We start from the raw sequence: 27,171 nt of genomic DNA, 5'->3' as shown, positions 1-27,171 counted from the left end.
TGTTTTAAATATACTATATGTTGATGCTGGCTGCCAAATGTTAGTGTGGGAGGAAAGCACACAGCCTGTGAGTAGTGGCTTATCCTTGGCCAAAATAATTTTTTGGAAAAAAATAAATACTTTGATAAATAACTATTTATAAAAAAAAATGAAGTAGTAAAAAATGCTTTAGACTAAGAGTATGTATAATCACCATACTGAGATGGCCATAATACAACAACGATGTTGAATAGTCTTCTCCATGCAACATACCAATGATTTTTTACAGTATAGGGCAAAAGGAAACTCACACATTTACATTGACAATCAATAGGGTTTTTTTTGCCCTTTGATAAACGTAATTACAAATATGTATCTGATTATTTCTACTGGTTATATTATCTAATATATTACATTTACTAAAACGCTGACAAAGTTACATTTCCCAAATCCAAAGCAAATTTTGCTAAATTATGTTCTCATCCTATAGTATACTGGCTTTTCAACTGCTCCCTTTAAAAATGACAGTTAGGAGCTAATTGGTTATTACTGTACTTTATCTCTGACCACTTTATCTCTTTCCAAAGCTTAGTACCATCTCCCGTCAAACACTTACTATGTCCTTTGTTAAACAATGATTTAGATTGTAATAGTAATGCATTACAGAATAATATACCTATAAGACCACACTTTGTGGACTAACAACATATACAACCCTAGGTATCTCACCTCATTATAGGTTTTATTGAGAAATTTAGACTGGTCTGCATGTTCAGGTCGTACATACAGGTCATGTTGTAGCTGATTGGATTCTTGGTAATGAGAGGTCCACCAAATGGATCAATGTATACAGTGTTGATAAAATAGATCTTTGATGCATCCTCCTGCATAGATAAAATGAAGAAATGTAAAAATGAAAGTTATAATGCTAAAAAGAAAAATATGTTTTGATTGTCATACTGTCTATGGCTCATTTGTATTAATTGAGATGAAAGTCATAAACTATAAAAATAATAGGAATTAGGGTATTTACAATCACATTAAAACTAACTTTTATTTTCAGAACATTAAAGAAATGAAAGGATGGATAGACACAAACCCAGCCTCTGATGGGAACACATTGTTCTAGTTTTTCAAAGCACCTTAGATTGTATTTATTTTGGTTGAGAAGTAGATATAATATAACTTATTATATAATATATACTATATGTCAATGCATATTTTTTTTAGTAGAGATAAAAACAAAACAAACTTGATTATGTATTGCTTTTGTAATAGAGGATAACCTGGATGATCAACCTGGTTTTCACATCCAAATAAGCTGGAAACATATATAAAGGCCTATGTGTCAGTTTGGTCATAGTGTTGATAACAGGACACAATGGACCCCATTTATAGCTGTGTAGATCCAGTTTTATACCAAAATCCTACTTTACTGCACATAATAAACAAAGTGGAAGTTTTGGTTTCACTTGTGGTTGGTCAAATCCTGATGATCTTTGCAGTGAACAAGTGACCACATTTTAATGAACTATTCTGAGTTGCTTGTATCTAAAGATCCATGTAACTAAAAATAACTAGGAGCATATCCTGGTCCACATTGTATGTGAACATTTAGGGAATGCTTCTGAGCTGGGAGCAAAGCTAAAAGGAGCCAGTAACTTTGTACCTTTTACTGTGTACGTGGGGCAGGTTTAAAAGTTGCAGAAAGATACTGTATATCAAAACTGGGAGAGAGATACAATTGTAATAAATAAATAAAAATAACCAACCAATCAGCTCCTAACTATCATTTTATAAACACAGCCTGCAAAATGTAAATTGGAAGCTGATTAGTTAGTACTTTATCTCTCACAATTTTGTCTCTCTCCCAGCTTTGATAAATACCCCCATTAGATTTCAGTAGGGTGTGTTCAAACATACATTTATTTTGCAGGGTTAAGGTAAAGCTGTCCAGTATTTATGAGCTATATGCAAAAGCAGCCAGTATTTATCCTGCAAGCTAATAATAATAATAATCATAATAATAATAATAATAATAATAATGTATTACTATTTGCACACCCTGCATTGCAACATGGTTTGTTCCAGATACAAAGTGGCTACCTTTTTTTTTTTTATTTACTCCCAAGTCACAATCAGCCCTTTAGGCAGCAAATTGATTGTGAGTTTGTGCAGGAAAGTAATAGAGAGGGAAGAAAATAATTTCATATAAACAATAAAATGTTGATAATAACTCTTTGAAGTATTATCCAAATAGCTAGCTCATAGCAAACAGATTGGTTATTTATGGATGAACTACAGACTCTGCACTTCATTTTTGTATAATGGTTGGAGCTTATTGTACTATGCCATCTGCAGAAAGCCAATACTCTGGTATATGCTGTTAATTTCAAAGCTAGAAGTAAAGACTAAAATAGAGGTAGAAGGAAATTGCAGCTACATAGCTCCACAATACATGTAAAAATAAGATTTACAGTAATAACTGAAATAAAAGTATTTTACCTTAACGATATTATTGCACCATCCTACGGCTGCCTTTACTTGAAGACTCCACATGTCAACATTGTTGATAACATCAGCGTATGAGAAGAGGCAGTCATTAGTATCATTAGCCAGATGTAAGGTTTTGTAATTATACCCAAGTTCTTGCAGTCTACATTTACTGACAGAAGTTATCATTGTACCACTGTCACACGTCACTGTAGGATTCAAATCAGAAGGTTCTGCACACAAACAGAAATGCTCTTTTAAGATGGGAAAAATAGTTATAATATCCAGGTACATGTATCTGACAGTCAGCGAGGCATTCTTTTTACTTTCCCTTCATGTCATTAGGCAGAATTCTGCGAATCATGGGTCTAAGAAGGGGTGGGACCAAAATTACATGATTCTGCTGGTCCTTGCAAGATAAAATAGTCACTGTTGGAGTATGTTAGCATTTCCATGGCTATCAGCAAATTCGGCTAAGTCTCCAGAGGGAGACTTACTAACCTGCGGTTTTACTGCCTTTTGATTTGCGGTTTGTAAACTGAACGTTTTACTAAAGGCCAAACGGCACATCGCAGTGCATGATTTTAAATAGCAAAATTTAAAACCACAATTTTAGTTTTAACACCTGGGAGTTATACCAATCATTCCATGTATTAAGCGGCAGTTTAGTTGAAAAAAACAAATTAAAAAAAACATGGATAACACAGGTGAGATAGCTCAGACAGCATGCTCTTTGGGCTACACTATCTTGCCTTTCAGAATGAGAAAAAAAGAAAGAAAAAGGCTTTCTAAAAGCCCAGCACTACTCAGCAAAGGCCAGTTTCTCTAACGGGAGGGGCAGACAAAATAATTACTATTATTGTTCAAAAATAGTGCAAGCATTATTGGCACTACAAGTACTAGCATGAACTGACAACCATGACTGTTCTTGTATGCTGGCACTTGAAGAAGTACAAGTGTCAATGGGCACAAGTGCCTAATATTACAGTGTACTTGTAGTGCCAAAAGTGTAACCTAAGTGGTGGCATGATATTAAATAAAGACTAATGCCCCCTATCCTATTTAAATAAATATTATGGTCTCTGGGCCTGATTCAGAGCTGGACGCTCTGACAAGAGCGCTCGCTCTGAATCAGGGCCCTCCTACCTAATAATGGAGCGGCCTCCTGGCCGCTCGCATAGCTGTGGGTGGCCACCCACAGCTTATGTGAGCAGCCAAAAAGATGGTCGTGATGGTCAAGACCATCACAACCTTCGGGCTTGCGATGAGACCCTGCGGTAGGGTCTCGCTGCCGCAAGCCCAGGAGTGCTTTTGGCTCTATCAGACCCAAAAGCACTCCCACTGACATCACTAGTGATGTCAGTGGGGCCGGCCCCAGACGGTAAGCGTTCCCATGGGAACGCCTCCGTCTGGGCAGCAACGCCCCCGGCACTCCCACCAAAGGGGGCGTGCTGTCACTCACAATCGACAGCACGCCCCCTTTGGTGCGAGACCATGCACACTAGGGCACCATTGATCCGCTTGCGAGCACTCAGCGCTCGCGAGCGGGTCTGAATCAGGCCCTCTGTTCCTATATAATATCAATAACAATGGCCCCATAAATAATAAATCCAGGGTGGGATGCATGACACATCGCATTTGGGATGCGATGCATCCTGCCCAGTGGCGGAACTTGTGAGTGGTGGGCCCAGGTACAAAAATTTGCTTTGGGCTGCCCTTCTTCGCCCTACTCCAAGTTCAAACTGTAGTAGGTGACAGGGAGAGGTTGAGGGTAACAGGGAGAGGCAAGAGGTAGACAAAGAGAGGCAAGAAGGTAACAAGGGGAAGGTGACAGGCAGTGGGTGACATGGAGAGGGTGGTAGGGAGAGGTGGCAGCAGGGTTGGATTAATGGGGGGGTGACAGGGGCGATCATCCCTGGGCCCCCACATGGTAAGGGCCACCACACCCATCGGGGTTAAAGTGGATCGGAGGAGACAGAACCAGTTCCACCTCTTCTGGCCAATCTAACCCCAGCGCTGCAGGGAGGCTCCATTTACCGGCTCCCTCCCCACAGCGCCAGCCGGAGTCGGAGGCTTGAGCTCACGTGAGCTCATGTTTGTTGCCCAGGGGCCCCCACAGACCTTAATCCGGTCCTGGGTGAGAGGGAGTGGGTGACAGGGTGAAGCAGTGGGTGACAGGTAGAGGTGACAGGTAGAGGGAAGAGGCAGTGGGTGACAGGGAGAGGGTGATAGGGAGAGGTGACAGGCAGTGGGTGATGGAGAAGCAGTGGGTGACAGGGAGATGTGACAGGGAGTGGGTGACAGGGAGACGGAAAAGGCAGTGGGTGACAAGGGAGAGAGCGAGAGGTGACAGGGAGAAGCAGTGGGTGGCATAGAGGAGGAGGAGAGGGTGACAGGGATAATTGACAGGCAATGGGTGAAAGGGAGAGGGGATAGGCAGTGGGTGGCAAGGAGAGAGTGATAGCTAGAGGTGACAGGCAGTAGTGACAGGGAAAAGCATTGTGTGAGAGGGAGAGGGTGACAGGGAGAGATGACAGGCAGTGGGTGTCAAGGAGAGGGAGGGGCAGTGGATGACAAGGAGAGGGTATTAGGGATAGGTGACAGGGAGAGGGTGACAGGCAGTGTGTGACAGGGAGAGGGTGATAGGAAGAAGTGACAGACAGTGGGTGTCAGGGAGATGCAGTGGTTGCCCAACACATTATACCACACTATAGTACCCACACATTATGCCACCTGTAGTGTCGACACATAATGCTACACTGTAGTGCACACACTATATGCCACCTTTAGTTTCCATACATTATGCCACCTGTAGTGCCCACACATTATGCCACCTGTAGTGCCCACACATTATGCTACACTGTAGTCCCCACACATTATGCCCCCCATAGTGCCCACGCAGTGTACTCACCAGCAGCATCCTTAAGCAGCCAGCAGAGCAGCAGTCATACCCTCACAATGAGTCACACCCATGAGGCTGCGCTGCTGCTAAACTCCAAGTCAGATGAGCATTTGATGGGCTCCTCCAATCAGAGCTCAGCACATGCTCCTCTGACCCCACTGCAGAGACTACTGGGATTTATTACCCAGTAGTGCACTACAGTGCTGAGCCTGATTGCACTGTGCCCTGTTACTCTCTGTATGTAGCTGCCGGCCGGGTCAGTCACAGCCTTGATGACTGCCCAGCAAGCAGCTGCACTGTAATCGCCATACAATTTTAAATGGCGCATATTATATATTGAGGTGGGCTCCGGTGCAGTGCACCGACTGCACCAACCGGTAGTTCAGCCCCTGATCCTGCCACTCTTCTCATGCGTGCCGGCGTTAATTATGCCAGTATGCATGAACAAAATCACAAAGGACAGCTCTCTCAGTAAGAGCTGTCCTATGCAAATGAGGGACTTCCGGGTCTGGTATTATTCTGCGCATGCTGAGAATGACAAACACCCCTGTGGGCTGCTGGGCTTAGATCCCTCTCACAGCACTCTCTTAATAGAAGCCCTTAGGTGTCTATAGGGTAATGCCATCAAAAGATGGTGTTACCCACCGCATCCAAATGGCTTGGTGCATATGAGAAATGTGGTCAAATGGGGCCTCGCACCGCACACCCTGCACCCATATTATTTTTAACCTACCTGTCCGTGGTCCCGCGGCGGGTCTCAGCATTGCTTGCAACACCGGAAAATGGCTACCGTGGCAATTTTCTCAGAGTTCTGCGCATGCGCAGTAGACTCCGAGCACACTCCAGAGTCTACTAACGCTCCGGTGGCTGGCCAGCCGCATTAGTCGGCTGCCGGCCACCACAGAGAGAGGAGGGGGCCCCACACAGGGAGTGCACATGGGCCCCCTCCTCTGTTAAGATGCCCCTGACCTAACATATTCATCCTGTATTGATCTGGTGTAAACAATATGAGGATAAGGTTATTCTTATCCATCTGGGTGCTCTTTAGGTTATAAATTTCCTCTGTTATGCATTATCTTATTTATAAAAATACGTATTATTGATGCAGATTTGTATTTATTTTATCTGAAGGTTTAGAAGGGTAGCGCTGCACAGGTGTAGGTGGGGGATGGTGGTGACTTGGGAAAAGGTGGGGAGGGAGGATGAGGGTTTCGGGGGGGTGTGAGCAGATGGGGAGATGGGTGGCTGTGAGTTGGGGTGGCTGTGTGTGGTAATCTATACTGAATGAGGCACCAATTGAGTCACCTGTGCTCAAGCATGGTTATCCTTAAAACCTGTACTGTTAGGGGGCCTTGAGGGCCGAGTTTGGGAACCACTGGCGAAAGGTATCACTCTGCTTCCTGCACAGGCTCTTATTGGATAACATCTCCCAGCCAGAGGGCCTGATTCAGAGCCGCTCGTAAGCGGCCGCTCGTTCGCTCCGAGCGATGTTCGCACATCTGCGCATGCGTATGGGTAGTAATGCGCATGCGCCAACCAGTCAGTGCGGTCGGAAATTGTGTGCTCGCAAAATAGTGAATGCCTGCTAATTTGAGTGACAGGATGAGGCGTTTGTGGGTGGTAACAGGGTAAGGTGCTTGAAAACAGGGAGTGGGGATCCGAACGCAGGCGTGCCAAACGGTCAAAACGGGCGTTTTAAGGGTGTGCATAATTAACAAAGCAGCGTCATCAACCACGTCACTTGATTGTCTCTTAGCCTGAACTGCTCGCATGATTGCGGTAGGAAAATGCTACCACAAGAATAGTGAGCAGTTCATACGCCTTTCGATGTACTCGATTAATCTACTAAATAGCGGAGATGACGTATGATGCGAGCGGCCAAGGGGCGTGTTTACAAAATAGCGAGCGCATGTTTCGTTTGCTCGCTCAGACATAGAGGCGTCAAGAGACCGCAAAGAGCGAGCGCTCAATTTAAATAGCCAGCCCCTTTTTCTGAACGAGCATCCGCAAATAGCGTCTGGCTCTGAATCAGGCCCAGAGCTCCTTATTAAATTTTCATGAAAATATTAATTGTCACGCTGCAAATTTAAAGGTAAAAATAACTTATCACATCCGCATTATATGGATTGTGATAAATAGGGCTCTAAGTCTTCAAAATGCAGCAGAAGTTAAACCTTATAGGGTAAGATTAACTAAATTGCTGTTTTATTACAGTTTGCAGATCCAAACAACAGAATTTACTTTACTGTATATCGGAGACTGAAAGCTCAAAACCATAAACTATATATTTACCTCTTCCATTTTCAACAAGTGCTACTCAGCATCAGGTCCAGTCCAGTGACAGTTCCTGAAAAAATTATAATAACCCAGCACTATAGTACCAATGTTGAATAGCACTGTTGAGAGGCACTTCATACTATGACTTGTAATACCACAAATGTACACCACATAATGCTGACCATGATTCTGTATAAAGAATAAATGTCCCAGTCCTACATAAATAAATATTATAGCACAAAATCTTACAGTATATAAATATATGGTATGGTCTCTGATCCTATATAAATAATTATGGCCTCATATCTTATATTTCTAAATAAATATTATTACCCTGATCCTATATACTGTATATATTACGGATATCCTATATAAAGTAATATTATGGACACCTAATGGGGGATTCAATTGTCTTTTTGGGTCCTCTAAGTAGTGAGCGCCCAGTGGAGCAATTTAATTGTTGTTCCGATCGGGCACGAATGCCGCTGGCACCCACATTCTTGCTTGCAGCGTCCTGAGAAGCAAGCAGAAATGTGCAAAAAGTCTGGCTTTTGGGCACCCATACAGCACTTTTTGCATTGCGCTTACTAGTTCAGACAGGTTTACCTGATTTGCGTGGCTAAACACGGTACTTTTGGCTGCAACAAGCAAAATCATTAATGGGCACCCAAAACAATTTAATTGCTCTGTGGGGTGCCCATTAATTATCACCACCCAAAAAACAATTGAATTGCCCTTCTTGTATATTTAAAGACGTGCTATGTCCTGCATTCCTACAAATATATGTAATAATGCCCCCATAAATAATTAATAATTTTTGGCCAAAATTCCTAAAATAAATAATGTACAAATTATTGCGCTATACTTGAGGGTGTTAATGATCAAAAATGCGGTCTGGTTTATAAACAATTTATTATAGAAACAAATACACAGAATAATGATCACTAAATCATATAAATACACATAAATAGATTGTACATAAATAAAAAATAAATGAGAATTAATGAATTCAATTGTAATGAATAAAAAATATAGTAGAAATTGAAAATGAATACAATAAACTCAGCAAACGTAGTTAGCTTCAATAAGTGTTAAAAAGGTATTAAAAAAGCACACTTGCTCTGTTTTATGTCAATTGTTTCACAGAGCTTGTAAATTGTGTCCACTCTGTAAGATTGTATTAACTATGTTGTTATTTGGTAATCACATCAGCACCAGGAGAATTGGAAAAAGGCTTGTTATATTAATGAATTGTTGCAAAGGGGGATAATTAATCTTGCCTCCCCACTAAGTAATTGTAGCGTTTAAATCACTGGCTGTGCACAAGCACAGCGATCATCACAATAGTAGTCAATTAATAGCCACCAGAATAAGCTGCGTTGATTGAACAATGTAGTGAATAATCCGGGGAGCGAATCTCAACCCTCAGTCCAACATTGCCAGATGCAGAATTTTCACTGAAAAGTACAAGTATAGAGTCTAACAAGTCACAGTGATTAGTAAACTTATTGCATCCTAATCGGACATGCCGTTTGTTCCAGCCTGATGGCGTGACGGAGACTAAAGTTCTCTGCAACGGGGATACTTTACTTTGCCTCAGCGAATTCCCTTTAAATAGACATCTAGATGTGTCAGAGTCTGTAGTAAATTTGACCTGACAGTCAGTATGCCGTGAGGGAGCAAGGTCTGGCGTGTCCAATCACGTCACCATAGGTCCCGTCAAAGCCGGGATATGCTGCTGGTGATTACCAGCAATAGTGCCCATCAGTGCTGGGATATGCGGCTCATGATTACCGGCGGTAGTGCAGAGCAGGTAAATAGGTAGAGCCCAGGTCCTAACGCATTTCCCTTCATTCATGAAGGTTCATCAGAGGATCATGAGTATTCTTCCACAGTGAAATTTAAATAGTGTCCTCATTCAGTCAATCAATCAATTGCTGAGAGCGTGCTTTGGTCACAAAAAATAGTTAACCCTTACTTCACATGTTTAAAAAGTTTAAACCGCATATATAGGATTTCTACAATTATCCCTAACTCATATTAGGATACAAGACATTTGTTTTGTTATATAAATAAGACCTCTATAGAATTTCCAAATATATATATATATATATATATATATAAAATCTGAAATAACATAACAAAAAATATATATATGTGTGCCTCCGAGAATATATAGAATAATATAATAATAATTTTTTCCCAATAACTTTAATTATCAAAAATATGAAATATTAGAAAACAGATTGATACATATTTAATCATCCCCGTTTATAAAAACATTTTTTCAAGTATAGCGCAATAATTTGTATATTATTTGGTCCCCTCTTTTTCTTGGAGGTTGCAGATACCTCTATTATTGCTACAATCTGTGGGTGATTTTGATCGAATTATATATGTGATACATTAGAATTTTTTAGCTCCATCAGATTTATAGGTATTTATGTCTAAAATAAATACAATATAACAATGGTTGAATACTGCACTCTGGTTGGAGAGGGGAAGGGGGCGGGGGTTTTGCAGGAGGGAGGGTGTGGGGGATGATGGTGGCTGAGGGTAGAGCAGGGAAGTAGTCTGTGTGCAGCTTCCCTAAGAGGCGTCCGGTCTCTAAATTGGTATCTGAAGGTTTGGAAGGGTAGCGCTGCACAGGTTTAGGTGGGGGATGGTGGTGACTGGGAGAAAGGTGGGGGAGGGGGGATGAGGGTGTACGGGGAGGAAAGGGGGGTGAGCGGATGGGGAGATGGGGGAAGCCCATGAGTTGGGGTGGCTGTCTGTGGTAATCTATACTGGTGTGGGGTGGTGTGTGATGCTGGCGTGAATAATTACTGGACAGTGAATACAGGGTGAGCAGGTGTTTATTGCAATGTGCAAGATGAAACACTAGCCTCAGGCCCTGATTTAGAGCCGGACGTTCTGACAGAGCGCTTGCTCTGAATCAGGGCGTCTTTTTTTTTCAATGGAGCGGCCTCCTGGCCGCTCACATTTCTGTGGGTTGCCGCCCACAGCTAATGCGAGCGGCCAGGATGATGGTCGCGATAGTCAAGACCATCACGATCATCAGCTTGCGACGAGACCCTTGTGGTAGGGTCTTGTGGCCGCAAGCCCCAGAGAGTTTTCGGCTCAAACAGAGCCGAAAGCTCTCCCACTGACATCACTTGTGATGTCAGTGGGGCCGCCCCCAGACGGTAGGCGTTCTCATGGGAATGCCCACCCCCCCGGCCCGCCCACCAAAGGGGGCATGCTGTCACTCAACATCGTCAGCATGCCCCCTTTGGTGTGAGACCCGGAGCGACTGATTGCCCGTCGATATGCGGGTCTCGCGCATGCGCATGACGGAGCCGGCTCCGTCATGTGCATGCGCTCTGGGCCACCATCGACTCGCTTGCGAGCGCTCAGCGCTTGCGACCGGATCTGAATCAGGCCCTCAGTTCTTCCCAGAAAGCCAAAAGTGGTATATAGAAAGGCACCCGACATCAAGACTGCACTGGTACACAGTCACATACCACCAACCACTCTTGTACAGACAACATTGAATGACACAACCAAAAAACATGGATTCCATTACTGCGGCACTTGCATTGGCTGCAAAACAACAGGTAACATAGGGAAGACACTCACCACAGAAGTCATAGCAAACACAACAGGACACATGCACACAATCAAACAAGAACTAACCTGTCATACAAAAGGAGTCATATACATAACCTCATGTCCTTGCCATCAGCAGTACATAGGCAGAACCATTAGGCCCTTTAAAACTAGTATAGCTGAACACATACTTTTGCAGCCATTCAACAAATACCGATGGATTGGAGGGGGGAGATTACATTAAGAAAATAAATAAGGCAGAACTCAAATGGATCTACATGATTAAAACTCTAGCACCAAAGGGTCTCAATATTGACTTCAACATTCTATCCATTATATAACACAAACAAACACCGGTCCCCACACTAATATAACTTACGCCCCTACAATCCCCAATTACCCCCTATCCCCCCTCCCCTCACTATCAACACAAATGTAAAACCACAACCATCCCAACCACACCACCATGCCCCACCCATTGTAACCACAGTCACCCACCCCAAATTACAACACACTCATGTGTGAACAATTGATCCTCAGTACCCATTCCCACACAGGATCATTATTATAGTTACTATATCAGTGTCCGGACAACACTTACATAGAGAACCTACAACAGGTTTTGCAGCCTTTCCCTTTCTACCCTTAACTGCTGATAGCCTCTCATGTCATCTAGGAGCTTGTCCCAACCACACCCACAAATCCACCAGCTACGCTGTAACCTAGAATTCTGATCCACTGCGCTTGCAATACCTGCAAATTTCCAATTTGATCCTCCATCTCTATTTCCCCACTCACCAAGATATTTAGCAATAGAGATCATGATCACACACACACCTACATCATCATGATTACCCCATCCACTCAGCTGATCGGAGTTTATCATCAACACACACACCCCGGTTGCAATAGCAACCTGATTACCTCCATTACCTCAGCCAATCTCAGCACGAGTCATTAGGGTGTCCACCATCCAATGATGGCAAATCAGGAAGGGATTCAGCTGATCAGAGTTTATCATCAACACACACACCCTGGTTACTATAGCAACCCAATTCTGGGCTTCAAGAAGTGACTCAGCTGATAGGAGTTTATCGTCAACACACACCCTGATGACTATAGCAACCTGATTACCTCCATTACCTTAGCCAATCACAGCACGAACCTTTAGGGCGTCACACCTCCACCATCCAATGACGGCAAATCAGGAAGTGATTTAAACAGTACACACCCACACCTGGAAATCTTTGACAAAGGCACACTTTGCTGAAACACGTTAGACCTACCAGATCCAAGCCACACACAGCTACACCAGCTTTCACACATCGATGCTACCCGCCTACTCGGCACACCAATCTCCAGCTGAAACCAGAGCCAACACCGTGAAAGCCAAACCCGCCTGCCCCTGGAGCTGGAAGTTAGGGCTAAGAGGAACGCTGAACATCACGTTTCCAGCCTGTCACCAGCACACAGTGAGGAACACATGGATGCATGGGTTTCTACATCGGCTAAGAGAGCCCTAGGATTGCCCGCCAAGAAGGGTCCTGACCCACCGCCAAGACATCGAAAGTTACCTGCTATGCTAACCACCACCCCGCACACTCCACCGACAAGGTGACGCCACGCACCAGTACGAGTGAGATGAACCACCGATGAAACACCCACACTTGTGATCCTACCTTGAGAAGCAAGGACCGCATGGGCACCACATCACAATGCCCCCGGTCCAACATCAGCACACCCAAGCGACAAGGACACGAGGCTCCAGCTGGACCCCTGCCCCACCCACCACACTTACTGGCAAGTGATGAAGTCTTAGCTGGATGCCGCTCGAGCACTGGAACACCCCGGACTGTGCATCCATGGAGCCAGCCAGGCTACCCCCCCAACTCAACCCCCCCTCACCAACAGGGTATGGACTTTTCCCGAGCTTCATATGGTTCTGAGCCCAGGAGGGACGCGCTGAATCAGGGCCCTCCTACCTTTTTTTGGAGCGTCCTCATGGACGCTCGCATAGCTGTGGGTGACCACAGCTATGGGGATGCGACGGAGACCCTGCGGTAGGGTCTCGCTGCTGCAAGCCCTGGAGTGATTTTGGCTCTATCAGAGCCAAAATCACTCCCACTGACATCACTTCTGATGTCAGTGGGGCCGGATTCAGATGGTAGGCATTCCCATGGGAACGCCTCCGTCTGGCAGGCATGCCCCCGGCACGCCCACCAAAGGGGGCGTGCTGTCAATCAACATCGACAGCACGCCCCCTTTGGTGCAAGACCCGGAGCGATTGAGAGCCCGTCCCTTGCCGGGTCTCACGCATGCGCACGAAGGAGCTCTCTCCGTCGTGCGTATGCGCAGTGGGGGAACATCGACCCGCTTGCGAGCGTACTGCCACTCATGAGCGGGTCTGAATGACCCCCTGTGTCTCTTATTTGTATGCTGCAATAAACACCTGCTCACCCTGTATTCACTGTCCAGTATTTATTAATGCCAGCATCACACACACCCCACACCAGTAAAGATTACCACACACAGCCACCCCACCTCATGGGCTTCCCCATCTCCCCATCCGCTCACCCCCCCCTTTCCTCCCCATACACCCTCATCCCCCCCTCCCCCACCTTTCTTCCAGTCACCACCATCCCCCACCTACACCTGTGCAGCGCTACTCTTCCAAACCTTCAGATACCAATTTAGAGACCGGACACCTCTTAGGGAAGCTGCGCACAGACTACCTCCCTGCTCTCCTCTCAGCCACCATCATCCCCCACACCCTCCCTCCTGCAAAACCCCCGCCCCCTTCCCCTCTTCAACCAGAGCACAGTATTCAACCATTGCTATATATTGTATTTATTTTAGACATGTTTGCCAAAAATGATGAATTATTTATGGGGGCATTATTACATATATTTGTAGGATTGCAGGACATAGCACGTCTTTAAATACACAAAGAGGGCAATTCAATTGTTTTTTGGGTAGTGATAATTAATGGGCACCCCACAGAGCAATTAAATTGTTTTCGGTGCACATTAATTATTTTGCTTGTCGCTCCCAAAAGTACCGTGTTTAGCCACGCAAACTGGCTAAACCTGTCTGAACTAGTAAGCGCAATGCAAAAAGTGCTGTATGGGTGCCCAAAAGCCAGACTTTTTGCACATTTCTGCTTGCCATCTCAGGAGGCTGCAAGCAAGAATGTGGGTGCCACTAGCATTCGTGCCCGATCGGAACAACAATGAAATTGCTCCATTGGGCGCTCACTACTTAGAGGGCCCAAAAAAACTATTGAATCCCCCATTAGGTGTCCATAATATTACTTTATATAGGATCTTAATCCGTAATATATACAGTATATAGGATCAGGGTAATAATATATATTTAGAAATACAAGATATGAGGCCATAATTATTTATATAGGATCAGAGACCTTACCATATATTTATATACTATAAGATTTGGTGCTGTAATATTTATTTATGTAGGACTGTGACATTTATTCTTTATAAAGAATCATGGTCAGCATTTTGTGGTGTACATTTGTGGCATTACAAGTCATAGTATACAGTGCTATTCAACATTGGTACTACAGTATAGTGCTGGGGTATTATAATTTTTTCACTGTCACTGGACTGGACCCGATGCTGAGTAGGGATGAGCGGGTTCGGATTTCTGAAATCCGACCCCCCCCGAACCCCCCCGATCCGAGTCAGGCCCGAGTTTTCCCACCTGACCCGGATTTGAAATCGAGGCAAAACATCATCATCCCGATGTAGGATCTCGCGGGTTTTGGATTCTATGTCTAGGTCCCCGCGTCGGCGCCATTTTTCACTCAGGCTATGGACAGTGAAGAGGGAGGGTGGGAGTTGTGCTGCTGTTGCCCATAGGGGCTGTGTCCACTCCAAAGTCCTTAGGGGCTGCTTGGGATGTGTTCGGCTGCTGTCATAGGGGCTGGCTAGGCTGTGTTGTGCTGCTGTCGTCTATAGGGGCTGTGTCCACTCCAAAGTCCATAGGCGCTGGCTGGGCTGTGTTATGCAGTGTCCCATAAAGACTGTTGTCCTAAATGGGTGCTGTAGTGTTTTCCAGGGTGTGCTCTGTCCATCAGGGGTGCTCCCCCAAGTGCAAAAAAAAAACAATTCTTTTTTTTCTGTTTGTGTGTGCATTATCCGCACGTGCATCAACGAAGTAGCAGCACCAAGTGTGCTCCTGTGTCATAGTTCAAGGGACGGCTGGCTCGTCTGGTGAAAGACGTCTGGTAACCCCAAAGACATCTGGTAACCCCAAAGTGCTCCAAAAAATATTTTTTTTTTCTGTGTTTGTGACTTGTGTGCGCATCAGCTGCACGTGCATCAACAAAGTTGCAATGGCAAGCGTGCACCTGTGTCATAAGTCAAGGGCCGCCTGGCTCGTCTGTTGAAGGGTGGTGTAACCCCCAATGTGTGCTAAAAAAAAAAAAAAAAAAAAGATTTTTTTCTGTGTTTGTGAGTTGTGTGCAGTGTCCCATAAAGGCTGTAGTCCTAAAGAGGTGCTGTAGTGTTGTCCAGGGGGTGCTCTGGCCATCAGGAGTGCTCCCCCCAAGTGCAAAAAACAATTTTTTTTTTCTGTTTGTGTGCGCTGTAGCCGCACGTGCATCAACAAAGTAGCGTCAAGCGTGCTCCTGTGTCATAAGTAAAGGGCCGGCTGGCTCGTCTGTTGAAGGGTGGTGTAACCCCCGAAGTGTGCTCCAAAAAAAAAATATATATATATTTTTCTGTGTTTGTGTGCGCCTTAACCGCTCGTGCATCAATATCACTTAAATGGAGGACAAAAATTTGTCAGATAAAAATAAAATAGGGAAAGGTCAAGAACTACTTCCTCCTAGTGCTGAAGCTGCTGCCACTAGTCATGACATAGACGGCGAAATGCCATCAACGTTGTCTGCCAAGGCCGATGCCCAATGTCATAGTAGACGGCATATAAAATCCCAAATGGTAAAGTTCAGGAGGAAAATGACCTTAAAAAATAAATTTAAATCGTCTGAGGAGAAACGTAAACTTCCCAATATGCCATTTACGACACGGAGTGGCAAGGAACGGCTAAGGTCCTCCCCTATGTCCATGACTAATGGTTCAGCTTCACATCTGGACAGATCAATTGCCAGCTTGCCAGGGACAGATTAATTGCCAACTTGTTTTGTGGGGGCCCAAATGAACTAATCATTTCAGCCACAGTCGTGTGGCAGACCCTGGCGCTTAAATGATTGTTAAAGTGTGCATGTCCTGTTTATATAACATAAGGATGGGTGGGAGGGCCCAAGGACAATTCAGTCTTGCACCTCTTTTTTTTCTTTGCATTATGTACTGTTTGGGGCCTAGTTTTTCAATCTGCCATCCTGTCTGCCACTGCAGTGTCACTCCTAGATGGGCCACGTGTTTGTGCCGCCACTTGTGTCGCTTAGCATAGTCATCCAGCTACCTCGGTGCAACCTTTTGGCCTAAAAACAATATTGTGAAGTGTGAAGTGTTCAGAATAGACTGAAAATGAGTGGAAATTAATGTTATTGAGGTTAATAATAGCATAGGAACAAAAAAAACCACAAACTATGTGATTTTAGCTGTTTTTATGCTTTTTTCCAAAAAATACAGATCCAAAACACAAAACCCAGAAGCCAAAACACCGAAGGGTGGTTTTGGCAAAACCAATCCAGATCCAAAACACGAAGAAAGATCCAGGTCCAAAACCAAAACACAAAACACGAAAAGTGACCGGTGCACACCCCTAATGCTGAGTAGCACTTGTTGAAAATGGAAGAGGTAAACATATAGTTTAGGATTTTGAGCTTTCAGTCTCCAATATACAGTAAAGTAAATTCTGCTGTTTGGAACTGCAAACTGTAAAAAAACAGCACATTAGTAAATCTTACCCTATAAGGTTTAACTTCTGCTGCATTTTGAAGACTTAGAGCCCTATTTATCACAATCCATATAGTGCGGATGTGAAAAGTTATTTTTACCTTTAAATTTGCAGCGTGACAATTAATATTTTCATGGAAATTTAGTAAGGAGCTCTGGCTGGGAGACGTGGTCCGATAAGAGCCTGTGCTAGAAGCAGAGTGATACCTTTCGCCAGTGGTTCCCAAACTTGGCCCTCAAGCACCCTAACAATACAGGTTTTAAGGTAAACCATGCTGGAGCACAGGTGACTCAATTGGTGCCTCATTCATTTTGATATAACCACCTGTGCTCAGTCATTGATATTCTTAAAACCTGGACTGTTAGGGTGCCTTGAGGACCAGGTTTGGGAAACACTGCCATACACTATCACTCTGCTTCCTGGTGTTGGTATCCTGCACATAATGCACATGTGCGGCCTTCATCCTCGGGGTCCAATGGAGAGGATCTTTCTCTGGTAAAATTTGCATTTTTTACATTTTTAACATTTTTAGGCTAGAAAAAAACAGCACAAATGCCCCCAGCAAACTGCAGAGGACCAGAAAATGAGATTCATATCTTGTCTAAGTAATAGAAATGCAGAGATCTCAGTTGCATACATATATTTGCACACATATGGCAAGCCACCAGACGCAACAAGACATCTCCGCTTTGGTGGTTCTAAGCTACAGTACATAATAATAGCATATACAAAGCAGCGATGCCTTGTATTGAGTGGTGGACTGCCATATTTTTGCAAATATATGTAACTGAGATCTCTGCATTGCTAATATCATGTAGGATGTAAATTTTATTTACTGGTCCTTTGCAATGTGAATGGGAAATTGTACTTGTTTTTCTTGTCTATATGAGCCCCACCCTTACATGCACCTATGGACCAATGCATTGATTTAGCAACTGCCATTCTGCCTATCAAAGTAGTAGGCTATCATAGGTTACTATAGGCTAAACCCATCTTCAGATGTCATTAGTGGGCGGGGCCAAGCTTCACATTCTAGAGCTTGGTAAATCCAAAAGGATATTAGCCCTCATAAAAACAGACTGTATATAGGGACTGCTTTGGGGCCAGAAATGGAAGTCGGAAAGTACATATCAGCTTCCACCACCATGAGACTCTTTGCATTAACTCCTAGGCCAGCACAAGAGTACTTCATATATATAAATGTTACCCAGAAAATCCTACGTAGAATAAATATAAACTCTGCCATTACAATGAATTTTATGTAATTTTATACATTACTACAAAAATAAAAACAAGCAATAAATATTGTGCTGTGACATCACTGCAATACTTCTTGTATTATAATCTGAATTCCGTCATGTGTTAAAAAACAGTGTCTCTCTCATGTGCACAATATGTCCTGCACTATAGTGAAAATCTGTATAGGGTTGATTTAGTTCTGTAGTGGCACACTGTGCCCAGTAACATCAGAACACCTAGAAAGAAAACCTCTAATGTTTATGCTTCCCATAAGGAGCATATATGTCGAGCATTGTATGATGTTCGGCAGCACTTTGCAGTTAATTTAAACTATTCTTTAGCACCAAGGCATGATTCTGTATTTCAGTGCAGATACCACATTAGTACATATATAAGCTGACTCCTCTAAGTGTAAGTTATAAAATTTTAATAATGTTAAAAATACAATTTATTTATCAAAAGCAAATCACATATATATTTACCATTAATAGACAGTAATAGTTTGTTTAAATATCCTTCTACCTGACACCTTCATAAATAAAATAATGAGTATCTATTTACTAATCTAATGTTATATATAAAAGCATTGATGAAACCTACCTGTCCCATCATATATGGCTCCATTGCAGAGACAGATTGGTATTGAACCAATTATATCACAGTATTCATCACTTTTACACACTGGACTGCATTGCTTTGTTTCTGTAGAAAACAACCATGTTTAGAAGACAATTAAAACTTTAGGTGTATCATGGGCTTCTGTTATCATATACTGTAGATGTGTGACGTGATAACCATGTAATACACAATAAAGGTATTTATTTCTGCTCAGGATATTAAATACAGAAAAGCATCAACACCATAATTCACAAATAATAAGAATAATTAATTTCAACGTTGGTGTTCCCAGGTAAACTGCACCTATTAAGTAAATAAGTGTCCTCAATTTGTTGATCATCATTTTGTCTGTGTAAATGACAGCAATGAGATATCTACAAAAACAAAATGTATCAGCAAGTACTATTCAGGCTATACGTCTGCTTCTGAGGCCCATAGTGTGCAGATATCCTGCAGGAAACCCCAGATAGGAGAGCGCCATATAGTCGAGTGGTATTGAGATAATCATTGTCAAATAATACAGTTAAGTATTTCACCTGTGCAACAATCCATGGCTGGATCCCAGAACCAGCCAGAAATCATACTGCAGCAGTCACTGGACATCATGGGACATTGACTGCTGTCTTTAGGAACACAGGCCGTTAAATCAGGACAAAGGCATCCATTTTCAAAATCACATGACCCTCCACAACGTGTACATGAATCAGATGAAGTGTCATCTGCAGAATAATAGAAACATACATACATGTGTCATTTTCATTACTCTGGAACTGAATACTATAGTAGAATGAACATAGTAGTGAGACCTTTTAAAGCAGAAGATACAGAATATATACGAGAAGAGAAGAACATTTTACTTCTGCAGAGATGGTAAATGCTACAATGTGTATTATATATTGGTATGGTAGGCAGGTTTGCGTACTCACACATGTAGCAGAATAAAATATACAGTAATCAATGATCTCCATTTGTTACTGACTTTCCCAGGCCATAAGGAAGAAGCATGGAAAAGGATATGCTGTCCAATAATGACATTACATGCGATTATCTATGTATAGGTAATCATATGTGTCATTGTAATCGGAGTTTAGCAGTTTTACTATTTTAGTAAAAGGATAATGTTCTCTGTTGTGTGATTGTCAATATGCAAATTATGTTAATGAACTCATGGTAATGACAGGCATGCAATATCATATAATGAATATAAAATGCTTCTGTTAGAAGAAAGGGGGTTCCCACAATGTTATCTTTAGTGAAGATATTCTGCAATATAATGGGAATCTGAGTGAGAGTACAGAATGTAAAATCATCTGATTCTCCTTATTACGGCCCCTGGTAATAGGCTGCTGGGAGAGACTGTCACACTAATTACATAAATGAGGATCCACAGTGAGGTGTCATTGCTGCTCTATCTTATTTATTATGAAGGGCTTTGTATTTTACAGTATAACACAATTGTGTTTATACAGTATATATGGATGCCATGAGGGTAGGGGAAATATAGACAGTGATGTACAGCTTGTGAGAATGCTCCTATTACAACACATTTGGAAACATCAATTTTTTCAGTACAAAACCTGGGGTTTAGCTGCAAAATATAGAAGTAGCATAATGTGTATATCTGTCCTAAAACCCCATGTCAGAGTATTGTGTTCTTATAGTAATTACTGTAATTAATTCCATGTTTCAGTGGTCTATATAATAATTGTGAATTCCAGTATTAAGCATGTGATATTTTTTAAAAGTTAATTATTATATATTTTTTTAAATAACTTACCGTAGCAGGCTGCCTCTGTAAGAAAGAGAATTTTTTTTTATTAGTAATTCCATAGTTTTTTTTTTAAAGTAAAGTAATGTTTAAATCACTTTCAATTTGTCATTGATAGTATTTGCAACTCACCTAAAACAAATTGCAATATAAAACAAAATATTAGCAAATACTTTTCCCATTTATTTTCTTTAAAAATGTAAATTTTAGTAATGATCTGTATAGCAAAGTTACATTTGTTAGCTTTGGAATCGGTATGAAATACCGCCGGCCTCAGCGGCAGCCCGACGGGAGCAGAGTGCGACGCAGCGGAAGCCCGACAGCGCTGGAAATCCCGATCATGGATAGGTAAGTATCCACTAACCTAACCCCCTAACCCTAACCCTCCTTAGGGGTGCCTAACCTTAACTTCCCCCCCAAGTGCCTAACCCTAATCCCCCCTCTAAGTGCCTAACCCTAACCACCTCCTTCCCCTCTGCCTAAACCTAAGTCCCCCGGGGGGGTGCCTAACCCTAAGTCCCCCCCAGGGGTGCCTAACCCTAACCCTCCCTCCCCCTAGCCTAACCCTAACCCTCCCGGGGGGGTGCCTAACCCTAAGTCCCCCCCGGGAGCCCTAAACCTAACCCTCCCCCCCCACGGCTGTCCGCTCGCGGCGCCCGGCATCACTACGATCGTGATGCCGGGCGCCAGTCTCCCGGCGTAGGGGAAATGCGGTCGTCTACATCTAGACACCCGGCATTTCACCCTTGCCGGGATAAGACAGTCGGGAAGCCGGCTGCCGGTATATAGGCAGACGGCTTTCCGATTGCTTCCCGTTAGCTTGCTGTTATCAGTTTTAGCATTAATAACATAATATTTCTTAATTTCTTTATGTGCTGCAAAAAGAGGGTTAGATGTATTGCTATTTTGTATATTCTTTATGGTATAATATGATACATACTGCTTGAAATGTGATGCATTGAGGGGCTCAAAAAACAAAAACACATTTGTGAGCTGTGATGTGTTTTCAAAATTGCCAAGTGAGTCAGCGTTTTCAGGGTAGAAGATGCACTTTTTCAGACAGGCTGGGTCATCATCATCAATTAGAAACTTGTACCAGGGGTCAAGCAAGATTGGTGGCTTGGTGCATACTGCCAGTCGCAAATACATCTGTATTCCAGGCTTAATTGGTAACATTTGCACCAACACATATATTGCTGTTTGTCCAAGCTTGCTCAGCACCTCCTTCCTTTGAGCCACCTCTTCAATCATAGGAAGTGGCAAAGAGTCATAAGCGCCAGATGCATCTAAATCTTCATTTGGCCGGGAATATAAGTAGTGCTTTGTACTGATGCACAGAAGTACAATGTGCAGTTTCACAATGAAGCACACTTACATCCAACTCAGCATGGCCATCTGATTGTAAATGGATTTGCTAATAAGGTTGTTTTGCTAAATAGGAAACAGTTTAGTGGATGTAAACAGATACATTATCACACATATACAACAGACAACATTGTCCTAGACAGCTATAATTATTTCAGTCCCAGTTCTATAACCTTATTTTTACGGAATAATGTGGCAGTGTCTAACTTCACTGCAATGTCCTAATAATAAGCTGAGAATCATCATTTAATCTGCATATAGTCATAACATATACATTTACAATGTCGACATTCATAATGTTGACATCACAGTGTTGATATTTATAATATCGGCAATGTTAAAATGTCACCATTGAACTTGTCAGCATGCACAGAATGTCGACATGCTCACAATGATGACATTGTGCATGGACTGGCAGTGGAGGGTTAGGATTGGGCTACAAGAGGGGAGCATTACGGTTAGGCTACAGGAGGGGAGGTTAGGGCTAGGCACTAGGGGAGGTTAGAGTAGTGGGTTAGAATTAGTCATGATTACCAAATGACTGCACGTTAAGACTATCTTTTACGGAGCATCAGATTCAAAACTAAACAATTTGGGACTGAAGAGAGGAGGGAAAAGTTTGTTGTAGTTGTTTTTGTCAAATCCTACAGTTCGGTTAAATCATTGAACCACGTGGTACATAAAAGTTTAGACTACAATGTGTGTCCAGATTTACCACATATAGTCATTCAGCGATCAAGACAAAAGGTTCTCATAGTTATGTAAGGGATTTTAATTTTAAATGAGACTTTAGAATGGGCAACCTTATACATTTCAAGGGCTGCAGGACAGCATATTACCCGTAATATTTGCAATAACTTAGAACAACACAGCTAGTAAAATAAACATATTCAAATCTGTAATTAGTAATCTGAATGCAATTTGATAAACACCCTGCACCATGTTTATACTATGATATTTATGTAATCTTAATATACAGCAAAACTTTTTTTGCTTTAATTTCTCAATTTGGCATTTCATGGAGAGCATCAGAAGCACAAATTCATATATAACCTTCTACCATACAAGAAATATTATTCCCAATAACTCTGCTATAATCAAGAAATGTATGTACATAAGATTTAAACTTAGTAGGCTGAAATTACCTTTTTTATGAATTGTGATATATTTTAAATGAATTACTTAACTGGCACATTCGCATAGGATGTGAACGCTGCCAGATGGGCTTTTTCTGACACAGTCGTATCCCATACACCGGGGAACTCCTGCTGCGCCCCTGCCATTTAAAAGATGAAATCTTGTGGAGAAATTCCTCCTGCTGGCCCAGCCCCCCCAGCAGTGATGTAGTGGTCTGTGACCTTCGACCTCACTGACATTTTTGCACTCCAGAATGCCATGAAGTTCCCTCTAAGCACTATTGGCTGATCGCAGCACATCATGTGCAGAGATGTGCAGAGATGGCTGCATCAATAGGGGGATTAATTGATACAAGGGGGTGAGGGGGGTTAATGCCACAAGGTAGTTTATTGCCACTGGGGGGAGGGGGGTTATTATTAATACCTACATTTTTGTTGCAGGGGAGGGATGGAGGGGGAACTTCAATAGAGATACTAAGGTGATTGGGGCAAAATCACTGGGCGATCTGTTACTATTGGTGGGATTGTAGTTAAAGCCACTGGGGGAATCTATCATTACTTAGGAATCTATTGCCAATTGCAATGATCAGGGTTAATGGTACAATGGGGAACCTGGACACTTGGGGGGTCCTAGGCTCACCCTCAGATATTTTTTTTTCTTAAAATATTTAAATATACTTTTAAATAAAAAGTACACTATTTTAGGTATTTAAGTGGTTACTAATACCAGCATGAGATCTATTAAGCACAATGCTCTTTTTCTGGATCTTCTGTAGAGACCCTGTTTAAAATCTAATTATATATAATACAAAAAAAAATCTCAATCTAAGAAGTGAGGGGAATACTTAATAAATAAGGGAGTGGGTAGGGTACGGTTATGTGGATATTGTAAGGCAACAACATTATCAGTCGCTAATAATAAAGGAATCATGTAATAAGGACAGTCCCAATCAGAGCGAGTTTATGTGCTAACAGTGCCCAGGACACAAGGCTGAGGGAGCGTAACAGTCACTACCTATACAGCACTCCACAACACTGTTCTACTTTTTCTGGCTCCCACTGCAAGGAAACCACAGGACACATCCTTATGACGTGTCCGTCAGCCACCTTCTTGCTCCTCTGCATCTCCCCTGGTGCTTGTTGTGTGATTTTATAAGGGGCGGGGGAAGGGGGATAGGGGCTTCCAGACCAGGTCACACTGTTGCCCTGCTACAGCTCTTGTCCCAATGTTGTCTCTCTTTTGTGGATGATTAATCAGTATATTAGGAGGAAAACATCATTTTTACAGTTCATCTTTACATGTTTCTACCTCTCACACACCTAGATGCTCCTCTACTTAGCAAAGGTGCCTACACAGAGTAGGAGTCTATTTTAGTGATCTGTGAAAACCCTCTAGGTGAGCTGATGCAAAACCAAGATGATTTCTAGCACAAAAAAGTGATCTTTGTACAGATGTGTGATCACACCCTGTTCTCAAATCGCACCAAACAGCCCAATTTTCCACAGATTATGCGACTAAGTCCCACCATGTGTTTTGCCATACAGTTTTGTACCAAATGTGCATCTTAGTCACACCATGATTCGACAAAAGTAAAATGCACGAGTACCGCGACCACTGCCATTGGCTTTCCATGCAGCTGCTGTGTGCGACTGGAAATGCTAGTATAACTTGTGAAAAAGGCAAAAGACTGATACGAGTGAACAGCACCATGCATCCCCTGTGCTTAGTCTGTGACCTAATACCAACTCTATTGTGACAAAAATACAAATGTTAAAGTATGAGAATTGCTACCTGCGGTGGAGCATCTAAGTTGCTCAAAAAGGATTGGTGAATGAGGGCACATCTGTAAATGAGTTCCAGTTCTGCATGTTTAAAACTTCCTGGTAATCCAAATCTTGTAAGATGTGAAAAGTGTTAATACTATTTAACACTTCACTATTTAAAAAAATTACTTTTTGTGAATGCTAATTTCAAAACACATAATTAAATACATCATATATATAATCTTCAACTAATCCACAAATAAACAATTACCTGTATATCTCAGCAGAATGCACAAGTTGATAAAAAATAGCAATTTCATTTTTCTAAATTCCTTCTGTGGGCTCTTCATTGTGAGATGCTGGTGTCCTGTTAGCTAAGATACAGACGGTATTAGTTTTTATAGTAGGAATATACTGCATGTTGTAGTGACGTACTAGACAATATGACATAATTATTGGACACTATTTGTTGAAGCATTTGAATAGGTGGGTCCTGCTTAAATTTAAATACCTTCATCTTTACATACTGTCTTTATGCTGACTTGTGACATATTCTGTGTTAAGAAAAAATGTGATTTAGGAATGTGGTTGTTCAGTTAGAGAGGAAATCAAATTTTTGAAGATGAGAAGTTGCCCTGCCTTACCCCTCAGGTTACATGTGACAAGTTGTTCTTGACACTGACAATAATATTTTCATTTCCTACAGCTTTACGTTGAGAAAAACAATAATAAGTAATATGAAAGAATGCAAAGTAGGATTGTTAATATTAGTAGATAAATGATGCTGCTAATACTAGAACATAGGACCTGTTGGTGCCCCTATTAATAACAAATAAAGTATGTAAAAGAGAAAGAAGCAATACATCACATTAGCTGCTAACATAAATGATTCATACCAAGAGAAAATAAATATTTAAAAGTTTAACAACAAATATTAAAACAGCTTAATGTATTAACATGTGAGATGGATAATTAATATATGCTCTTCAGCAACAAACCACACAGTTCCCTATATAAAAAAGATCCCACGAAACTTTGAAACATAATAGCACAGTAATGTGTCCTGGAGCTTAGATTGAATTTAAATATATGAGGCACAATATCTTTGTACAGAGGTCTCGGCGCCCTGTATCGTTAAGCTATCAGCCCTGTTGTGTCAATTACAATTCCAGATGTACCTGTAAATAGCAGGTTTTATACAGTGGTGCTGGGAAGTTTGTGAGCCCTTCAGAATTTTCTATACAGTATTTCTGGTGAAATTTGGTCTAAAACCATCTCAGATTTTCACACAAGTCCTAAAAGTAGACAAGAAGAACCAAATCAAACAAATGAGACAATAAAATTAGACATGCTCTTTTTTTTTTAGAAAACTTATCCAATATCACATATCTGTGAGTGGCAAAAGTAAGTGAACCAATAGGCTTAGCAGATATATTGAAGTGTAAATTTAGAGTCAGGTATTGTCAATCTATGGGATGACAATCAGATGTGAGTCTGATGTTCACAACACATGTTTGTGGAAGTGTATAATGCCATGAACAAAGGAGATTTCTGAGGACCTCAGAAAAAGAGTTGTTGATGCTCATCAGGCTGGAAAAAGGTTACAAAACCATCTTTAAAGAGTTTGGACTCCACCAATCAACAATCAGATAGATTGTGTACAAATGGAGGAAATTCCAGACCATTATTAGCCTCCCCAGGAGTGGTCGACCAACAAAGATCATGCCAAGAGCAAGGCGTCTAATGGTTCGCAAGGTCACAAATTAAGCCCAGATAACCTCTAAGCAACTGAAGGACTTTTTCACATTAGCTAATGTTAAAGTTCATAAGTGTACAATCAGGAAGTGTAATGTTCTGGTTTAGTTGTGGACCCGGGGTGGTGACAGGAGCTGACACAGAAGCGGATTGAAATAAAAAGTTAGATTCTGTAGTGAGGGTAATGGGAGAATGTCCAGATGGTGGCAGGTGAGAAAAGTCCAGTATGCAGGTTAGTGAGCTGAAAAAACACAGGCAGAGGTGATGAGTCCAGCTGGGAGTGAAATGGAAAAAACACAGGCAGAGGTGATGAGTCCAGCTGGGAGTGAAATGGAGACAAGGTGCAGGGTGTCAGCAGGCTCAGGCACTCAGGCAGGGGAAAAGGTAGTGGAGGATGCATGGTA

At 42.3% G+C, this 27,171-nt stretch overlaps 1 protein-coding gene across 1 annotated transcript in view; it reads right to left on the bottom strand.

Moving 5' to 3' along the window:
- The window catches only part of LOC148511560 (pancreatic secretory granule membrane major glycoprotein GP2-like), a 46,524-nt gene extending 21,120 nt beyond the window's left edge, over nt 1-25,404 (bottom strand). Inside the window, exons 1-6 of the mRNA XM_088442100.1 lie at nt 25,284-25,404; nt 20,757-20,771; nt 19,516-19,698; nt 18,962-19,063; nt 2,485-2,705; nt 709-863 (exon numbers count right to left, since the gene is read on the bottom strand). Of these exons, the coding sequence (XP_088298226.1) occupies nt 709-863; nt 2,485-2,705; nt 18,962-19,063; nt 19,516-19,698; nt 20,757-20,771; nt 25,284-25,362 (755 nt within the window). The 5' untranslated portion in view covers nt 25,363-25,404. The remainder of the gene's footprint in view (nt 1-708; nt 864-2,484; nt 2,706-18,961; nt 19,064-19,515; nt 19,699-20,756; nt 20,772-25,283) is intronic.
- Between the last annotated feature and the right edge of the window lie 1,767 nt (nt 25,405-27,171).

This window comes from Taudactylus pleione, unplaced genomic scaffold (genome assembly GCF_031769625.1).
Source record: "Taudactylus pleione unplaced genomic scaffold, aTauple2 ptg000305l, whole genome shotgun sequence".
Taxonomy (NCBI): Eukaryota; Metazoa; Chordata; class Amphibia; order Anura; family Myobatrachidae; genus Taudactylus; species Taudactylus pleione.
Note: the sequence above shows the minus strand (reverse complement) of the source record. Positions and strands in the feature narration are given on the sequence as shown.